At 48.1% G+C, this 20,773-nt stretch overlaps 1 protein-coding gene across 5 annotated transcripts in view; it reads right to left on the reverse strand.

Annotated features, from left to right (window-relative positions):
• Positions 1-20,773, reverse strand: part of MCC (MCC regulator of WNT signaling pathway) — a 2,118,336-nt gene that overhangs the window by 439,854 nt on the left and 1,657,709 nt on the right. For all 5 annotated transcript variants that reach the window (XM_069625509.1, XM_069625508.1, XM_069625511.1 and 2 more), the window contains one exon: positions 4,572-4,672. In XM_069625509.1, coding sequence (XP_069481610.1) covers positions 4,572-4,672 — 101 coding nt within the window. The remainder of the gene's footprint in view (positions 1-4,571; positions 4,673-20,773) is intronic.

A 20,773-nucleotide genomic window follows, 5' to 3' on the forward strand; every position in this document is an offset into this window, starting at 1 on the left:
TTGAAAGCTAGAGTTTAAGGTTTGAGAATAATTTGAATTTGGGCATGGAAAGACAGAATAATCATTGCTACTGCACCTATTATCATGAAGCTGGGGCTTAAAAAAGACTATCTGAATTCAAAGGATTTAAGCTCTTCTGTATCATCTCTTAAATGAAGCAGACGCGAGGGAACACAAAAGGACACTACTTCAACAGATGTGTACAGGAGTCACCTGGACAGCAGCATAAGGTCCAGGGCCATTTTAAAGCATGCTGACATACAAGGACACTTTCTAAGGATTCTGTGCAAAGAATCATATTCAAGTCTATGAACGGCTCCAAGGATAGTCTGGTAAACAATTAGAGCAAGTGTAAAAAGATGATGCAATAGAAAAGGACTAACAGCTCTTTAAGTCACACGTTTACTAGTGCAGTGCGAAGTTTGTTATTGGGGGAATGGTTAATTTCACATATTTGTAATTGTGGCATTGGACCACTCATCCAGACATTAAAACACATCAACCCCATTGCCCCCGGATAAGAAACTAGCGGATAAAAGGGTTTCCAGGCTGTATAAGCTTCTAAACGAAGATCCAAACAGAAAAACTGAAATATAGGGCAGGATTGGACAGGGAGCGGGGGCAAGCCATTTCAGAAGATTCCAAGCAAAGAATATGTAGGTGAGCAGGTAAAGTCTCGCAATGCACAAACTCCAGGGAGAGGGCATACAAGAACAACCTTAGATGGAACATCACCCACTCAATATCTCAACATATTCTCAGCTCTTTCCTGACATTGACCGATGGAAGCCTGGTCAAGGATCCCTTGGCTAGGACTATCCGAAGGATCAAAGGACTGAGAAAGTTTACTTTCCTGAACTTTATCTTACTTTTTGGCTCTTATTAATCATTTCCACTAATCATTTCCACTGGCACTGCCATTCTCTCAATAAACCTTATTGTGAATTATCTACCTCGGAAATGGTGACGCCTGGGCACAAGGTCCCAAACCATCTTAGGGTTGAACTTTAAAAGAGCTAGTGAAGCTGTTCTACGATTATCCAGAAGTGTGCTTTCCATTTCAAATGTATCAGAGTACTTACCTCTGTTCTACTGATCAATTATTGTATACATCTGTTTTAGTAGTGTTGGTGTGACAATATTTGACTAGAGGTTTTATCTGCTTGGTGTAAATTTTGAGGGCCTGATAAACTTTATTGAGGCCTGCCTTCCTCTTTTCGGTGGGCTTTGAAAACCTTTCTTTTTCAGTATATCTCTCCTGCTAGTCGGCCTCTATGTCTACAGTGCCGCGCCATGATGCCGCCGGGCGAACGATGCACTTTACAAGTATACATAATATAAGATAAGATTTATCCATACAAGAAGTATTGGTGTTGCTCTGTGTGGACTCATTGCAGTCCTCGACCAGTGAGACCTTTCCGGCAACTAATGTGGGGGGTTCAGTAATGCGAGGCAGACAACTGCTTATGTTTTACTCAAAATTAAGCATTTTCTTTAAGGATAATTGTGCAAATAAATCCTTTCTAAACCTACTCTATCAGGGAGTTCTCTACCTACTCTATGAACTAGGGAGATGACTCCTAACAAACTAAACTGGCCCTCACACCAAACAACAGACACATTCAAAGTAAATCAAACAGATATAAGTGAATAACCAATCACCAGTAATTCGGATGTCCTTCACCTGTACTGGGTAAATCCATTCCCGAGGATTGCTTAAAGTCAATTTTCCCAAATGTTCAAAAAGAAAAGTCAAGTCTTGAACCAGTTCTTGTGAGTTCCAAATGAAACATCAAACAAAAATCCACTGGTAAAAGTTCTTCAGCTTTCTGTTGAAAAGTTCCCCTTCCAATTCCAGCCAGGAAAACAGCACGAATGGTAATCCTGGATATTCTCTTTCCAATATTGTTTTGCCACAGTTAACAGAATGAATGGACAATTTCTTCTTCAACAACTTTCCTAGTATTTATGACCCCTGCAGTGTCTTTTTTATCATTGTCAGGATGCTTCTTCTTAGGGTGTTGCTTCCTCTCGACAACCACCCTCGTGCTACTGTTACGGTGGTAACAGACTCTCTTGTTTCACAGTGCGCCTCTACTTCAACCACCTTCCTTTAATGTAACATCCTCTGCCAGTATTATACAAAACCATAGTTCTGGTATCTCTACTTCAACTTTGTACTCTGTGACTGATAGGCATTTTAAAGACAAGACACTTTGACCTCCAAATGTAGGCAAGGCAACTTCTTTCCTATGCTGTAAGAAAAGGGTAGCCTCTTTACCTCTTCTGTCAGTCTTACTGCCACCAGTATAATCTGTCTTTGCTTCCAGACTGCCTTTCTCTCAACTTCAACAGCCTCAGCATTACAGATAGTTGACTTAATCTTCTTACAAGCAGCCCGCTCTCTTCCCCAGCTTCATTCACACCATCTTGGTTCCAGTAGCTATCCTGAAGATGTATTGCCACACTTCCAGCTTTGGATAACAATGTCACACTTGTATCAGAGGACTCTGGACCTTTAACAACCTCAGAATTTAGGTGGATAGATTTCAACAAGGCTGGTTTCACTGCAGAAAGGGTTTGCCTCTTGGCTTGGGTAATGCTTGTTCTCGTTCAAAACCTTCTACGGTCACGTTTGTTCTTGATGTTACAAGGTTCAATCTTCAAAAGGAGAATCAGATTTAGTTACACACAACTACTCTTTAAGGAGATCTTTAACTTTAAAGAACCGTAAGTAACTGTATTCCCACTTGTCAACACAGAAATATTCTTTGCTTCATTTTTCGGAACTACAATTGTTTACACGCTTGATGTAATACCTATTGTAAATTTCTGAAAGTCAGCGTTAGGGTTTCCAAATGATTTGAAAGCGTTACCCTTCTTAATTGGAGGCACGCGACCACTCCGTGAACGTTAAACAATTGAACAATGGAAAAATAAAAACTTTTCGTTATATGCGAGCACTTCAACTTGTACTAGAAGTGAGCGTGATACATTTCCATTGTCAGCAGGACTCTTCACAATGACAAACTTCTACTCGCTCCCAATCTTATCTTACGTGAGCTAAATTAGAGCTGCTAACAGTTCCCAGCAAGGTTTTCAGAGTGAACCTGAATACGGAGCTTCACTCACTGACTCCAAGAACAATGTGGCTGCAGGCTGCTTCCAGTTCCCGACTTCTTCTCAGGCAGGGTGTGTGAACACAGGACCCTCTCAGAACGTGCAGGTGAAATCTGCTTTCCTCGTGTCCTGGGGTCACTTAAGTGAACACACTTCCTCATGAATTGCCAGCCTCGTGCTCTTCTCCATCTGCTATAACTGCCAGCCTTACAGCTCCTGCTCCCTCCCCATCTATATTCACCTTCCTGCTGCAGCCTTTTATACCTCTTAGGTGGGGCAATTGATTTCATGTGCAGCCCCTTATTGCTAATTGCCTCACCCTGGCAAGAGCGGTTTTTCCACCTTTATTTTAACAGCAGGTTGAGGGCTATTAAAATGACAATAAGCCATAACCTCTTCAGGCAAAGTGGTAACTTTTTCCCTTTTAGAGGAGAAATACAAGCTCATCCCACGGAATCTCCTCACTACCCTGGGCACTGTCTCCACCCAGGTGATCCTCCCGCAATACACCACCCCCAGGGTTGGGATCAGTAAGCTCCTGCCCTCCCCTGGCCACCTGGAATGAGACTTTAGGCAGGGTGTTAGTGAGGGATCGGTAGGATTCTTCCCACTAAGCCTTGCCTCTCTGCTACTTGACCTTGATTAGGTTTGGCTAAACTCTGTGTCTTCGTTGTACACCATAATAATGGGGCCTTTCGAAATCTTCCCCCATAGCTAATTTTGTAAATCCATGTTAACAATTAGGAATAATGACTCCCATCTTGGAGTGGTCTGTGACACCTCTATCCTACTGATTAGCCAGAGGAGAATGGCCTTCAACATACAATTAAATAATAAGGCTGTGCAAATTAAGCTAAAATTCCCCTCAGAATGTATGGTTATTGTCCGCCTTTGTCCGAGGGAATCCCTGGTCCATAGCAAAACAATGCATTATGCTGCCACAAGCTCCAGAACAACATGCGGGCTGGATCCCATCCCACACATGCCTGCCCACTCACAGCCTGCACTGATCATATGAGTGAACCTGCTTCTTATTGCCGGAGTGCTGTGGAATTTCAAGACAAATAATACAGATTAGAAATGGGTCGTAACTTGTCAGCAGGACCGATTTCCTTTACAGATACCACCCACTTAAGTGAAGGGGCTCCCCTTCTGCAATAGAAACATGAATCAAGCTGTACTACAAGGACATAGGGATCTAAAGTTTTGGTTGAGAGCCACGCCTGCATTAGCTTCAAGACTGCACATTTGCCTATAATCCTGCCAGCATTTAAAATAAAGTGCCTTACAAGGGCAAAGAATCATTACTAAATCTGTCAGACCTCTTGTTCATGAGTGAAAGAAAATGACTTTCATGGCCGCGTGGCGGCGGAAGGTGAAAAACTGCAATACAAAGTCATGAGTGGCATAAGCAATACTGTATGGCGAGAGTGGTCACATGCAATGCTTACCCATGGACCCAACGCCAGCAGCCCGGAACTGCCCAAGGATTAAGTTCTGTTCACTTTCTCCCAAAGCAAGCAGCAACTCGTAGGCTTCTATGCACTGCTCGCTGAGGACATAGAGAGGTGGAAAGAGTATTAGCGCTGATGGCGGAGTGAGAACTACGCCCTCTCTCGTACATTATTTTACACTCCCATTTCATGTTATGTAACAGCGATTTATACTGTGCACCACGGACATGTACATAGTCACCAAGTGCTCTGGCGGATCTGAAAGCCAATTCAAATGCCAACTTCCACTCCACCAGAACTACAAGTGACGCGGGCCCAAAAATAATCTGCTCCAAACGTTATGACTGTATCAGCTGTGTAATCACGAAACCTCAGCTGTGTGTTTGTTGTAGGGCACGGCTGTGGGGTGACCCTAGTGAGGGGTCACATTTGAAGAATCTCATTTGGGGTCAGGGGAGTATCCAGCAATGCAAGAGTGGAGGGTGAGGTGAACCACGAAATGCAGTGCATAATTGTCTTATTCACACCCCCAAACCGCCCACCCCAGCCCCAATCTACTTTTCTGGAAACATTAGTGGCATATGGCATTTTTATACAAAGAAAAATAAAACTGTAGGATCATTGCAGTTGCAGGAAACTCATCTATTAGAGTTCTGTCTCAGGCCTTCTGGGGCAAAATACATGGGCACCTCCTATTTTGCATATGGATTGCACCAACAGAAGTGACTTCACAGAAAATGAAATTGCAAGGAACACTATCAGTCTTTGATACGTGGAGGCACCATGGAAGTGACTTGAGAATAAGTTACCATAAGTAAGCCAAGTGGCAAATAACTTTGTGGTGAAAAATACCTAAATTGCACTATTGTTATATATGGAGCTACTCTTATAGTCATTAGGCTTTTTTTTCTTATCATAATAGCATGATGTATTAACATAAGCTTTGAAGTGAATCAGAATCAAGTACAGAGCTTCAGATAAGACACAATGTGATTACATGAATTGCTCAGGATCACACACTTTGGCTAAATGGTGAAACTGGGAAGTGGACAATTTAAGCAACTGTGCACATCTTCCCAGGTTTAGTCAATATAGATATTTATTAAGGTTTTGCTTTACATTTCATTTGCTTAAATAATGATTTCTGGCAATGCCTTGGAAGCAAACCACATTGCATAATAAGCTAGCCTTTCATAATAAACTAACTGTATACTATATACATTGTCTTAGAAATATGTTGAGGAATGAGAGTATGGTTTTAGTTTTATTCTCCCCACCCTGCATGCAAAGTCACAATAGCATCATGCAGATTAACGTCAGCCTAACAAATCCCCCCTGGGTTTTTAAAGCTATAGTCAGTATTTCATAAAGCATGCAACTTTATGCACCCATCTCACTTCTGATCACTCCCTCCCATACACATTTCTAAAGGGACAAATGTCCCTGCTAATAGTCACTCCCATCAATGCCTAATGGCTCACAGTTTAATGCTCTGCTGACACAGAGCAACGTGAGGAAAATCTGCGCCCAAAGCTCCTTGGGACATTGTCCTTGCAGTTGGACACCTCTACTGTTCGGAAAGGGAAAGGTGTCCTGCTGCCAGGACAATAAGCGTGCTGAGCAGGAATTACTCGGCACACATTGTCCTGCCAGTGGGACACCTTTCCCGTTGGGCGCCCTCTTTGCTAAAACGGGAGTGGCGTCCCACTGACAAATGTCCCAGTCTGGCCGTCCACTCGGTACGCTACTGCTTGGGGTCATTTGAACACAGGAAAACGTACCTTAATTTTAATGAGTCAGATTTTTGAAAATAATTAATAAAATCAGAACAACCTAATGTGTCGTTTTTCAAATCTTGCAGGCATCCATTTTGTATTATGTAAATATGCTTGTTTGAGTCAGTGCCCTGGTGGCAATAAACAAACACCGGCTCCCTTCAGCCTGCTTGCAGATCTTCTTTAGGTAGAGGGGTGCAGGCTTTTTTTACTGTTGTCAATGCAGTGAATTCCAAAGACCAACGGTGGTGTTATAAGTTTCAGAAGACTGGTGTATCTTTAGAATTGAATTTTAAAGATATGCCACCAGTCTTATGAAAGTTATAACAGAGCGTTGGCAATGGACTCTTGTGGTGTAGTAGTTTAGTGTTATCCCTCAGAGCCACCGTTCGCCCTTCCTCCACTCTGCCCCTTTCTTTCAGTTGTCATGTCCCCCCCAACATTTTCGGCAAAGTTACTCCACTGGACGCCTGCTTGTAGTTACCGTTTGATACATGCAGGTATCTCTGTACTTTCAATAATGTGCATGACATGTATGGATTTGCAAAGAAACGGATTGGGTGTGAGCAGGTAATATCACAATTATTACTGTGATTATGTTTGTTTAATTTAGCAGCTGGGTCTCTTAAAGCACCCCCATGGCTTACCCTTATATCAAAGAGCTTCATGTGGCAAAAGAGCTCTATATCTGAATGTGCAGCTCTGCTGCACACGTGTACGTTGTAGAATGAAATTCCAACATCCTACAGCCGGAGAAAGGAATCACTTCTCAACAAGATGCATGTTTAAACTTGTGCCTAGGCTGCATTTGCATCGGTGGAGGGCACATAAGTAGAGGAAATCATTTTATTGTTTCTAATGGAAAAATGAAAACGGCAGATGGGACTCTCTTGGTTTATTTCCCTCATGTACTGCCTTCTGCTCCCTGTGAGATTGTGTCTGACACTAAGGAGCAGGGCCGGCCTCAGGCGGGCCGGGCGACAGCCCGGGGCGCTATGCCCTCCAGGGCACCATTAACCCCCCACCACGCCAGCTTGGGGGAATCTTTCAAGGGCTCCCCCGAGCTGGCGTAGTGGGAGAAGGCGCAGCAGGCTCCCCCGCGGCGGCGGAGTGCATTTAATAACAATAAGGTGCTGATGCTTTGCGTCAGCACCCTATTCACATGACTACCTCCCCGCTCCGACGTGGGAGCGAGGCGGTTTGCATTGGAATAGGGTGCTCATGCATTAGCATGAGCGTCATATTCCAGTGATTAGCTCCCTGCAAAGCACCAGAGCGAGGAGGTTGAACAAAACAGTGGCCTATTCTGCCCCCCTCCGCCCCCGATTGACCAGGGGCGAATGGGCCAGGGGTGCCAAATCGCCCAGGGCGCTGCTGCCGCTTAGGCCGGCCCTGCTTTAGAGTGTCCAGTATTACTATTAAGCCATCAACAGCAATCTACCAGTACATGCCCACCCCCGCAAACCCCCTTGCATGAAATCTCACAGGTTGGCCCCTGAGGGCACGACCTGTCAACACCACTGCATCCCCTAAAGGCAGTTTCTGGGATCCTGATCTGGGGATCGTAATCCGGGCGTGTCTGAGACATCACGCAGTGAATTCTAAGATTGTTAATCCAACATGCACACATTACTAGGTAAGCTCACTGAAGGTATGATTACCTTGCATACATTTCAAACTAACACTTCCAGGTCTCACTACACTCTCCACCTCCCTCCTTACCCCCATCCCTACTCCACCAACATTGCTCTACATCCTCCTCCTATTAGCCAGGGCTCCATTGCCCTCCAGTTGGGTTTGCGCTACAGGTAACAAACATACATTCACACATCTCTTTTCAGCTGTATTTAGACAGTCTCAAAGTTATCAAGGTGGTCTACTTAACCCTAAATTATTTATCAACTAAACAGAAGAGTACGCAGACTGCCAGGTATACACAGGCAGAGACCACAACTATGAATTGGACTTTAATAAGAGCCTGGCATACATTCACATGCTAGAGGGAATGCGTTGAATTATGAACGGATCACTAGCCCGGTTTGATGAAGCACGTTACTTAATGTCCAAACCTGATTTTTCGCATGTTATAGGGAATAAAAGTTGAATAAAATAACCTGTGAGGACTTTGCCAGCGCCAACCCAAAGCCACACCAGAGATCACTGCTCTTAGCAGCAAAAGCCTGAGGTGGGTCTCCCACACTGGCTGAAACAAAAACGCTATTTTTCCTTTCACTTTTGGCGGCGCTAGAGGACAAGAACCAAAGATATTGACCAAGCATTCAGAAAAGTTACCCACACTCACCGCACTTGGATGTATCTACTATTACCTGTATTGTCAGCGTTCGGAAAACAGTGTTTGGGACGCAACCGTACTACATGAAAATGTATTTGCGCAGACTAGTAAAAGGCCAAGATAGTATGGAATGTATAAGTGGAAGTGTACACAAGTTACTTGCATTTGCCATTTGCAGATTTGTTAATCAACAGGACAATAGAGGACTATCCGTAGTACAGTGCTTGTGCAGAGACCCAGCCTCACACAAAACCGAAGCATTTTTGTTTTATTTAAAATGCAAGACTGTGCATAGGTTGATTTGTGAATGTGTATCACAGACTGATAATCGATTACTGTTTCAGCCAAAATGTTTGAAATTTGACCAAGTGACTACTTGGTGATCAGGGTTTTATGGGGTTTATGGGATCTCATCACTTCTCCCCAGATGGGAGCTCTTCCATATAAGGCTAGGGAGGTGAGGCCGCTACCCAAAAGCCCCCCCTACGGGTGGTAACATGCGGGAGGACCTCATAAGGAGAGATTCCCCTCATGGGTCTAAGGACTCCCATACCGTGAACAACTTCCCTAAACCCTTTCTTTTACAACCCATGACCCTGGTTAAACCATCTAATAACCATCCTGAGAGTACTACTGTGTGGTGTTGTAAGGTTTCTTCTGTATCACCTGCACGATCCAACATAGCGAAGAAGATACAGAGAAACAAAGAATAACCTTAGGATGAATAGCCAAAAGACTTCAAGGAGGTGGCTTCAAGGAAGCATGAAGAGGACCTCAAAACAACTGGAAAGAGACTGATGTTACGTGGGGTGGACCCCCACTGTATAAATTAGAGATTGAAGAAGGACTCAATGTCTCGGGCAACAGGCAGCTGGCCTGGAGCCATAGCGAGGGAAGCTGGCGTCCTTAGGCATCGACCCGGGAGCTTCAAATCTGGAGAAGAAGAGATGGACTGAGTGGTCCAGAAACTGTGTCCAGACCACCATAAATCAAATGGTGCTGTGGAACCACACCAAAACACGAACAAGGGAAGAGAGACACACAGAAGATGAGTGTGAACAAGAAGCTAACCCGAGGCCCTGGGAAGAACCGGGGATGCACTCTGACCACAGTGAAAGTAACCAGAGTTGCAGGAGACCCGGGTGAGGTACGGTGAAATGTACAAGTTAGATAAAGGGTCAAGTGTTACTCGGGAGTGATCTCCCTCGTCATAGTGATATCCAAAAGACCAAGAGTCTAGTATTCATTGAATATAGAAGATGGCACACTGGTGCAGATAATCAAGGGAGAAAAGGGCAAGAGGGTCACAGTGATAGTCTCCCTAAATATCAAGCGTGCTTTCAAAGTAAAGAATACATCAAGAGTAAACTTCCTCGTCACAATGGTGACAAGCGTCCTAAATGTGAAGAATACCTCGGGAGTGAACAACCTTGTCACGATAGGAAATCCAACTTGTAAGAAAGGCATTAAAAGGACCAAGAGTTATCCGGGAGCAATCTCCGCTGTAGTCAAGATGCAAGTAGCCCCAAAAGGGTATCAACAGTAAGAAGAAGAATTGAGATAAAATTAACCAAGTTGCTTCTTAATCCTTGGGCGGAAGTAAAAGGACTTTTAAAAACCTGTTTAAGAGAGCATCAAGGGTCAGTCTTGAAAACATCCCCTATGTAGACCATTCTCCTGGTCCTAGTGCTTTTGGTAAAACAGACCCTTTTTAAGAGCCTGCAACGGAATCAACCAAGACTGGATGGTTTCCCCGGGAGAAGGGAGTCATTCTCCCAGAGCTGCTGTTAAGACAAACGAGGAATATTGAGTGGTTTAGTTCTTAGTGACAGGGATAGAGTAGTTGGCTTAGACAGAGGACTGTACTTTTTTAGTTTTGATGGACATTCCGATGAGCACCCAAGTATTTTCTGTTCTTTGAATTATTAATAAACGTCTATAGCCAAAATGAGAACACCTTGTCAGCCTCCTTATTCTATCATGCCAAAGTTAACAGACCAAGGGCCCGATTCATAGAATCCAGCACAGAGAAGGCGCTGCGTGCCTAGAAGGAGCGTGCGCCAGCATTGGCGCAAAGAAACAATTGCGTGGCACGCGTATTCATAGATTTCACGAGACATCACTAGCCGTGGCGCAACGAACATCAAGCAGCGTCAGTAACGCACACAAGCACAGTAAAAAGCAAGTAAAATGCCAAACACGGCGCAAGCACCCGCGCCATCCCTGTACCAGCATACAAACCCCCCAGCCGAATCAAATGGAAACTCGGTGCGGACGGGGTACAAGCTGAGTTTTCATGCAATTCTTTTTTTTTCAAACAATTTTTATTGATTTTATTCAAACAACAAATAACAAACCCAACTCAACTTACAGTGGATACATATCTTGCTCGTAGATACACATACATTGTTACTTTTTCGCCCACTGTATTTCCCGTCCCACCCCCCAACCAAGCCCACTTTCTCCCATTGTTAGTCTCCACCTCTGGTGGTGGGGAGACCTCTCCCGCCATGCTTATTGAATCATCATCACTTGGTCCATATACGTGGGCCCAAATAGCTCTGCTATTAGCTGTCTCCAACCCTCTAGGGCACCGGCTTCACCCTCTATGTCCCCTTTGCACGCTTCCTGCCATGCCACTGTTTCTGCCTCCACCCACTTCTGCAAGTCCCTCCACCACGTATCCACTTTGGGCTTGTGGCAAGCTTTCCATCCCATTGCAATCCTTCTCTTCGCCAATACATATGCCAGATCTTTCAATTTTCTCACATGTTTAAGCTTCCGCGGTCTGGGGAACCCTCCCAACAAACAAGCCCACGCCGTATCCACCTTCATGCGGATTCCCTTGTCTGCCATTTTCTGTGCTATATCTCTCCAATATTCTGCTATCTGTGGACATGCCCAGAACATATGCACCATTCCTGCGTTTTCCTCATTGCATTTGGGACACACCTGGCTTCCAGCATTCTTAAATTTAGCTACCTTCAGTGGCGTCAGATATGCTCTGTGCGTTATATACAACTGTATTTGTTGCAGCCTAGCATTTCTCGACACTTTCTTATGATACCCCTGAGCCCTTTCCCACATCCCGTCACTCATCACATCGCCTACTTCCTCCTCCCAGGCCAGTCTAAGTGGCGTCACCTCCTTGTCCACTTGAGTCATCATCATCATCTCGTACACTCTAGACGTTTCATGCCCACCCTCCGCTATATCATATATCACATCTAATGTGGTGTCCGGTTCCTCTGCAAGTTCCACTTCGGACCAGGTATCTTTAATTCGTTGCACCATCCCATGGTATGTAATATATTGCCCAGTGCTCAACCCCGTTTGCTCCACCAGCTCCTCAAATTCCAGTATTTTCCCCTCTTGCCACACATCCCCCAATGTTGCTATTCCCACCGGTTCCCAATACTTCCTAATCATTAACATAAATTGCACATCTGTTCCCGTCATTGTAACCAGTGGGATTTGCAGTGAGCACAGGGCCAGCTTGTCCATCAACCGGCACGCCCTCTGCCACATCCCCCACCCAAGACCCAACATCCCCAGGCGGCCTCTTAGCTCCCTCTTGGGTAACCATATAATTTCTCTCAAAACGTATGGGGTGCAATCACCCTGATGCAGCTTATGTTCTAAGGTGGACTCCGCAGAGCGCCATTTGGCTACATGTTGCAACTGGCTCGCTACATAATATACTTCCCATTTAGGTAATTTGATGCCTCCTTTCTCATGCGGGTTTTGGAGTTTCCATAGGGCTACCCTGTTCCTCATCCCGTGCCATAGGAATTCCCTGCATATGCTATCCATCTTAGTAAAGAATTGCCGGGGTATGGAGTATGGGATGTTCACGAAGCAATGCAACAGTCTGGGCAATGCCACCATCTTGAGCATCGCCCCCCGTCCCATCATTGCCAAGGGGAGTTTCGCCCAGAACTTCATGCTATTTTCCAGTTTCCGAACCGTTCCAACTGTATTATGCCTATGTTCGGCTATTACTGTATGATATATACCTATCCCAAGATACCTAAAGGTTGTGGTCTCCCACGGTATCTGAAGTACCGGCAAATTCTCCGCCATGAGCCCTCTATATCTGCCCAGCGGAAACACACAGGATTTACTTGGGTTCACGGCTATACCTGAGAGTTCCGCAAACCTATCTACCACTTCTAATACAGACTGCAGATTTTCCTCTGGGTAGCGCAAATACAATAACATATCGTCTGCGTATAGAGAAATTAAGTGTAATGTTTCCCCAACTACAATGCCTATTTCGTCATATTGCTGCCTTAGATAAAACACCAGAGGTTCCAAAGCCAGAATATACAACACGGGGGACCAGGGGCATCCCTGTCTGGTCCCTCTACCAAATTGCCACCTTTCAGAAATCACAGTTCCTCTCTTCACTCTCGCTAATGGCTCGCTATATAGAAGTTCCACCCAATGGAGATATCCTGATCCCATACCATAGCTGGCTAGGGCCGCCTTCAGCCAGGGCCACCTGACCGAGTCAAATGCCTTGATCCCATCCAGCGACACGATCGCCATTTCGCTAGTGTTCCCTTCAGTATGTTCAATCACTCGGTGGAGTCGCCTCAAATTATTCGAAATATTCCTGTTTGGGACATATCCTCTTTGATCAGGGTGAATTAATTTGGTTATGACCTTTTTCAATCTATTTGCTAACACCGCTGTTAAGATTTTACTATCTTGGTTTAACATCGATAGGGGTCTATCGGAACCACAGTTGCTACCAGGCCTGTCGGGCTTGGGGAGTGGTATAATGACCGCTTTGCGTAGTGATTCCGGTAGTCTCCCAACTTCATATGCTTCGTTAAGCATTTCCAGCAGTGGGGGGAGAATCTCTGCTTTATATGCCTTATAAAATTCACTCGGGAGTCCGTCAGTTCCCAGGGTTTTACACGTGGGCAGCTGCCTCACCACTTCTTCTAACTCTTCCAGAGTGATCGGGGCATCTAGCTCCTCCCTCTCTTCTACACTAATTTGGGGTAGCCCAATATCTTCCAAAATGTCTCCTATTTCCCCCCTCTTGCCTCCCGCCTCGTCTCCGTACAAGCGTCTATAATAGTCTACAAATTCTTGGTTAACCCCCTCCTGCGTATCCACTACATCGCCATTATCTCTCACCATTGTTCTGATTGGGGGCCTAGGAGTCTCATTTTTGTAAAGCCATGCGAGGAGTCTTCTTGGTTTGTCGCCTCCAGCATGTTGTCTTTCTATGTATTTTTTATAATTAAGATTGCATAATCTATCCCAGTATCCTGCATATTTCTGCTGCAGGCCCAGAGCCTTTTCTATATCTGCCTTCGTGTTACTGCTCCGTTCCAATAACTTCTCCAATTCCTTTCTCAGTTTCCTGTAATTCGATCAGAATCCCATCCTGCAGTCCTTTAGACTTGGCTATGGCTATTCCTCTCACTACCACTTTAAAGGCTTCCCAGAGTGTGCCTGCTGTCTTTACACTGCCAGTATTTATCTCGAAATAACTTATTATTTCCTCTCGCATATCCTCCCTAAATACGCTGTCTTTAAGAGCTTCTGCACGCAATCGCCATGTGGGTATCCTTCCCCTAGGAGGTCGGTATTGCCATGTTAGCAACAGTGGCGAGTGGTCTGAGAGGACTCTAGCTTTGTATTACGCCTGCGGTATTTCGGTCAGCAACTCCTGCGTGACAAATATGTAGTCCAATCTTGTATGTAGGCCCTGTGGGGCCGCGTAATGTGAATAATGTCTATCCTGTGGATGGCATGTTCTCCATACATCTGTAAGCCCAAACTCCGGCAATAGCGCATGTAGTGCCTTTGCAGCCGGGGTAGGTCTAACTATTTTAGTGTCTGATCTATCGATGGTGGGGTTCAACACACAGTTGAAGACTCCCCCCCACAATATGCCCCCCCACGCTGCCACTGAGTTTACTATACAGGGTCCTAAAATACGCAGCTGTATCTTGGTTCGGCGCATAAGTATTCACAATGCAGATGTCTCTGTTTTCCACCATCCCTCTCATAATCACCATCCTACCATTCACCTCTACCTGCAAGCTCAGCAACTGAAACGGAACATGCGGGGCTACCCATGTGATTACCCCTCTTGCATAGGCGGAGTATGTTGCCCCCACCATTGTCCCTCTCCATTTTTTCCGTACCACTTCTAGTTTGTCTTTCGTTAAATGAGTTTCTTGTAACAGGGCTATGTCCACTTTCTGTCTGCGTAGATACATCATTACCTTGTTCCGCTTTAGATAACTATTGAGCCCCCTAACGTTCCAAGTGACTATCTTAAGGTCTCCCATGGTTCATCTTGTTTTCCATGAAGTGTAGGCTTACCCCATAACTCTTCCCCAACTATAACAAACCACAGCACACAACCCCTTCCCTCCCTCCTCCCTCCCTACCCCAACCCCAACAGTTGCCCAGCTCCATCCCTGGATCTCAGGCTCCCCTGCGTTTGGGTCTACCCTGGTACCCCGGGCAAGACCCCAGCAGGGGGTCACCGCACTATCGGCGACCTAACTAAACCTAAATAGGGGTTGTACAGGTTGGTCCTGCACGGCTCCTAGTTAAAGTCTAAATCGCAGTATTCATGGATCATGAGTGACTATATTCAAGTCCCATAGTCTTAAGTTCTGAGACCCCCTGGTGCCCCTCTCGTTCATTACTTATCCGCGTCACCTCCTTCTCCTGTCCGAACGTCCGACTCCTGGGGGCATCCCTGCGTGTCAAGCCATCCCATGGCTTCTTCCGGAGTTACAAAAAACAAGGTTCTGTGCTTGTGAAAGACCTTCAGTTTGGCCGGGTAAAGCAGCATGCATTTATGACCCGCTTCTCGCAATCTCCTTTTCACTGCCCCAAAGTTCATTCTGCTCCGCTGCACCGTCGGGGTGTAATCCGGGTAAGCCGTTATGTTTGCTGAACCTCTTTGTATTGTCCCACCTTCGCGGAAGTGTTCCAGGATCCTTTCTCGATCCCTGTAATTAAGTATTTTAGCGATCACCGGCCTAGGTGGGCCTCCTGGTGGCGGTCTCCTTGTTAGGGCCCTGTGTGCCCTTTCCACTGCGAACCCCTGAGACAGCACTCCTCCAGTGATTTCTTGTAGCAACATTGTTTCAACGAATTCCGTGGGGTTATGGCCTTCCACTCCTCCTGGTAGTCCAACAATACGGATATTATTCCTCCGGGCCCGTCCTTCTACCTCCTCTGCTCTACTCTCCAGATTACCCACTCGTCGTACCAGGGCATGACGCTCCGACCGGTGGGAAGCACAGTCCGCCGTGTTAGCGCCCATCTCCTTCTCGAGGTTCTCCATGGGCTCCGCCAGAGACCTTATGTCTTGCCGTAGCAGATTCACATCCTCCTGCACTGCCCCGACCTGGAGCTCCAGTGCTGTTTTTAGTTCTGCCACCGTCAGTTCGAGCTTGGTCTACTAAGCCGCCTTCAGATCGGCGATCGCTTCGAGGACCTCCTGATTCGTGCCCATGGTGGCACTGCTCCCAACTTGGGCTTTGTCTTTCCTCCTGGCTCCCCCGGGGCCTGGTGGCGTCTTTGTGTGTTCCTCTAATGTGGGTTGCTTACTCTTCAGTCTAGGAGGTTTATGAGACATGGCGCTGTGCCTATGAGTCTTGGATCAGCCCCTTCACCCGTGGTCCTCAGTCCCAGCAAGGGTGGGTTCTCACCGTCCTCAAAGGGTCGGTGATGTCCGCCAGTTCCTTCGATCGTCCACTCTTCGTTCGGAGCACTCCACCAGCGTTTTTCCTTTTGCTTTTCTTTCTCCGCGGCCACCCGGACTGGGCAATGTGATACATTTTTCGTATCCCTAGCGATCTTCCTCTGCTGTCGTCGAACGGAGACAGCTCCTCCTTCTCAGGGGTGCGCCCCTCGAGATCTCTCTGTTCTCGTCCGCGGCCATTTTGATGCCCTCTCCGCGGCCAGCCTCTCAGAACAAAGTAACAAAGCGGTCGTTCCTCCGCCGTAAATTTGCAGTCAACCTGCTCATGCTCTGCTCTGTGCCTTCCCACGCCTGCACATCCTTTTTGGGCCGCCACTGATCAAAAATAATATGCGTTTCTTGGTCGGATCAGGTTGTCTGATCACGGAGCTCGCAGGGTTTCCAGCCTATTCCATGGCTGCCACGCCCCCTCAGTTTTCATGCAATTTGGTTGGGGTGCGGATGGGGTACGCGCTGAGTTTGCACGTGATTTGGCTGGGGTGCGGACAGGGTACACCCTGAGTTTGCACGCGATTTGGCTGGGGTGCAGACTGGGCACGCGCCGAGTTTCCACGTGAATTGTCTGAGGTGCAGACAGGGTACGTGCTCAGTCTCCACACGATTTGTCTGGGGTGCAGACGGAGTAGGTGCTGAGTTTGCACGTGATTTGGCTGGGGTGAGGACGGGGTATGCGCTGAGTCTCCACGCAATTTGTCTGGGGTGCGGACGGGGTACGTGCTGAGTTTTCACGCGATTCGTCTGGGATGCGGACGGGGTAATCGCGTGAAAACCGTCTGCCTCAAGTACTTTTGAGACTGATGGCGAGTTGTGAATGCATTTTGCGTACTGTGAGTGTCCCTCTGTGTCGCGTACCCCCTTTCCTAACATTACAGTAGCTTACGTGTCCTTCGCGTACATATTTTTTGTGTTGCTGGGTGCCACAGCATACTGCGTAATGTTTATTCTTTTCACATGGGCTACCGGGGAGTCGCGTATTAGTTTCTTTCATTTATGGGGTGCCTGTGCGTTACGCTGCCCGTTTCTTTCCCCCAGGGGTTACATTGAGCCTTGCAGGAGCACACTGGTACGTTTAACATCACGTACACTGCCCCCTCGCTGAATTGCCCAGGACAATTGATTGCTGCGCCTTCCATTGCACCATTCCATCAGTGCCATGGTTGGGAGGGTAAAAAGTGCGAAGGGTGGCCAAGGTGTCCGAGGCCATGCAGGGAGACCTATGCCCCCCACCCAACAGGGTCAGGGAGATGTAGCTGATGCTGACGTCACCAGCACCCAGGGTCCAGGAGCAGCATTGTCATCTGCTGTCCACACGGGGCAGGGCAGGAAGCTGCAGGGGCAGCTGCAGCAACCACCACACATGCTCACGGTCACCCAGCCAGGCCTGTTGTGGTCCCGGCCCAGGCCCACAGAGACCCTGGGTCAGATGTCCTTGTCTCTTAGGGCAAGAAACGTGTGGTGAAAGGTCCTGGCAACAGCATCCAGGGTCCTGGAGCAGCATTGCCATCTGCTGTCCACACCGGGCAGGGTTAGGAAGCTGCAGAAACCACCACCCAGGCTCAGGGTCACCCAGCCAGGCCTGTTGTGGTCCCGGCCCATGTCCACAGAGACCCAGGAGCAGATGTCCTCGTCTCGAAGGGCACGACACGTGCAGTGAAAGGTCCTGGCACCAGCACCCGGGGTCCTGGAGCAGCAATGCCATCTGCTGTCCACACCGGGCAGGGTCAGGAAGCTGCAGGGGCAGCTGCAGCAACCACCACCACCCAGGCTCAGGGTCACCCAGCCAGGCCTGTTGTGGTCCCAGCCCAGGCCCACAGAGACCCAGCGGCAGATGTCCTTGTCTCTAAAGGCAAGTCACATGCGTTGAAAGCACCTGGCACCAGAACCCAGGGTCTTGCAGCAGCATTGCCATCTGCTGTCCACACCGGGCAGGGGCAGCTGCAGCAACCACCACCCAGGCTCAGGGCCACCCAGCCAGGCCTGTTGTGGTCCCAGCCCAGGCCCACAGAGACCCTGGGTCAGATGTCCTTGTCTCTTAGGGCAAGACACGTGTGGTGAAAGGTCCTGGCAACAGCATCCAGGGTCCTGGAGCAGCATTGCCATCTGCTGTCCACACCGGGCAGGGTTAGGAAGCTGCAGCAACCACCACCCAGGCTCAGGGTCACCCAGCCAGGCCTGTTGTGGTCCCGGCCCATGTCCACAGAGACCCAGGAGCAGATGTCCTCGTCTCGAAGGGCACGACACGTGCAGTGAAAGGTCCTGGCACCAGCACCCGGGGTCCTGGAGCAGCAATGCCATCTGCTGTCCACACCGGGCAGGGTCAGGAAGCTGCAGGGGCAGCTGCAGCAACCACCACCACCCAGGCTCAGGGTCACCCAGCCAGGCCTGTTGTGGTCCCAGCCCAGGCCCACAGAGACCCAGCGGCAGATGTCCTTGTCTCTAAAGGCAAGTCACATGCGTTGAAAGCACCTGGCACCAGAACCCAGGGTCTTGCAGCAGCATTGCCATCTGCTGTCCACACCGGGCAGGGGCAGCTGCAGCAACCACCACCCAGGCTCAGGGCCACCCAGCCAGGCCTGTTGTGGTCCCGGCCCATGCTAGAGGTCCAGGGGCAGATGTCCTTGTCTCTAAGGGCAAGATGTGTGCAGGGAAAGGTCCTGGCACCAGCACCCAGGTACAGATGCCTGCAAGGAAACCTACTGTCCCAGCATCAGTGGGTGATGCCACAGACCAGTCCACCAATGCTCCAGCCCCTACTGACCCAAGTGGTCCCAGCCGCTCAAGGTCTGCACGACCTTGCAAGAAGGCAAAACGTGCAGTAGGGGAACACACTCAAACCCAAGGCACGACACAGGAGACCCACACGTCGAGGAAGAGGAGCTTCAGTGATGAGAGGAACTCCAGATCCTCGTGGACTACGTGCGGGAACATGAACGTGACAAGCTCATGCGGGCAGGGAGCACACATACGCCTACCCAGCGTATGGCCCACTGGCAGCGCATCACAGATCGAATCAATGCCTTGGGCAATGAGAGGTGCACAGCTGCTAAGGCAGTGGAGTGTTGGTATGACCTCTGCCGCCGAGCCAAAGATAAGATGGGTGCCGCCTACGCCTCTACTATGGTGACTGGAGGTGGGTCACCATGAGGCACCAGCACCCAGGTGGACGAGGAACTCACTCCACATGAAGAGATCATTAGTGATATGATTGATGTGGAGCAGATCCAAGGCGTGGGAGACCTGCCAATTTATGAGGGAATGTCCGGTGATTGGTGATGCATGTGCGTTCAGGACATGTGTATATTGCTTAGATGTAGTGTAAGGATTGTTTGGCAGTTCTGCCTACATTTACATGACTGCCATGGGTGAACCATGTCATGGTGGACTGACATGTGCTTGTTGTCCTGCAGACTGCATACAAACGATGTGCTGCACACCGTGAGGATCCTGTTCACCACACCTGCTCACTCCTTCCATGTCACTCTCTGTCCAGCCTCTCTTGCCCTCTTTCTGAAACAACCTGTGATGGCGGATAGCCTGTGAGAATCTTCCACTCCACATTTGCCTTCTCTCCTCACATCTCTGACTTCTCTTAGAGGTCACCCTGCCAGCTGCACCTTCTCAGAGGTATTCTCCCGTTCCTCTCCACTCACTGTCTCCAGGGGGCTGGGCATTCCTATGGTGGGCTACTGCAACGGCCAATACCAAGATATCTGTGCTTCTACTCTCTTCCCTCTGCAGCTCCTCCAGAACTGGACTGTGGGAATTGACCTTTTGTCTTGGGGCCAGGTTTTGTATCTCCCTAGGACTGTGATGATGGCACTGGCTCCCAGTGGCTACGACGGTTCCTTTTCAAACCCTGTGCATTGTCTACAAGGCCTTACGAGTCCTGGGGCGTAATTCCTTCAACTCCATCTTCCAAATTCACTTCCTTCTCATGGTCTTTAATCATCCCTGTCCTACTCTCTCAGTGTCAGTAGCTTCTCATAGCAATTAGTTGGTGGTTAATGTCTATCTTTGGATGGGGCCTCCCTGCCTCAATGGAACTGGAGGTGAACCTTCTCTGGGTCTGGAGGCACTTCTGATGCTTCCTCATGTGTTGTGCTTTCTCTCCTACTCTCTGCTGCTGTAGTCCTGAATGACTCGGAGAATGCACTAATCACCTGCCCACACTCTGATCTCTGACACGGGCCTCTGAGCCACCAGTTGAACCCATGCACTGCCTCCCTGCCTTCCCTCGCACTCGGTGGCTGTTTCCTGTATCCCTACAACCCACTACCAGCAATTGACACCTGATGTCTGCACTTACACTTCCACTACCAATAACCCGCCGCTTCTTAATTACTGATTATGTAGTTGTGTTTAATTTGGATGCTATTCCCAT

This window comes from Ambystoma mexicanum, chromosome 6p (assembly GCF_040938575.1).
Source record: "Ambystoma mexicanum isolate Mex_15411 chromosome 6p, UKY_AmexF1_1, whole genome shotgun sequence".
Taxonomy (NCBI): Eukaryota; Metazoa; Chordata; class Amphibia; order Caudata; family Ambystomatidae; genus Ambystoma; species Ambystoma mexicanum.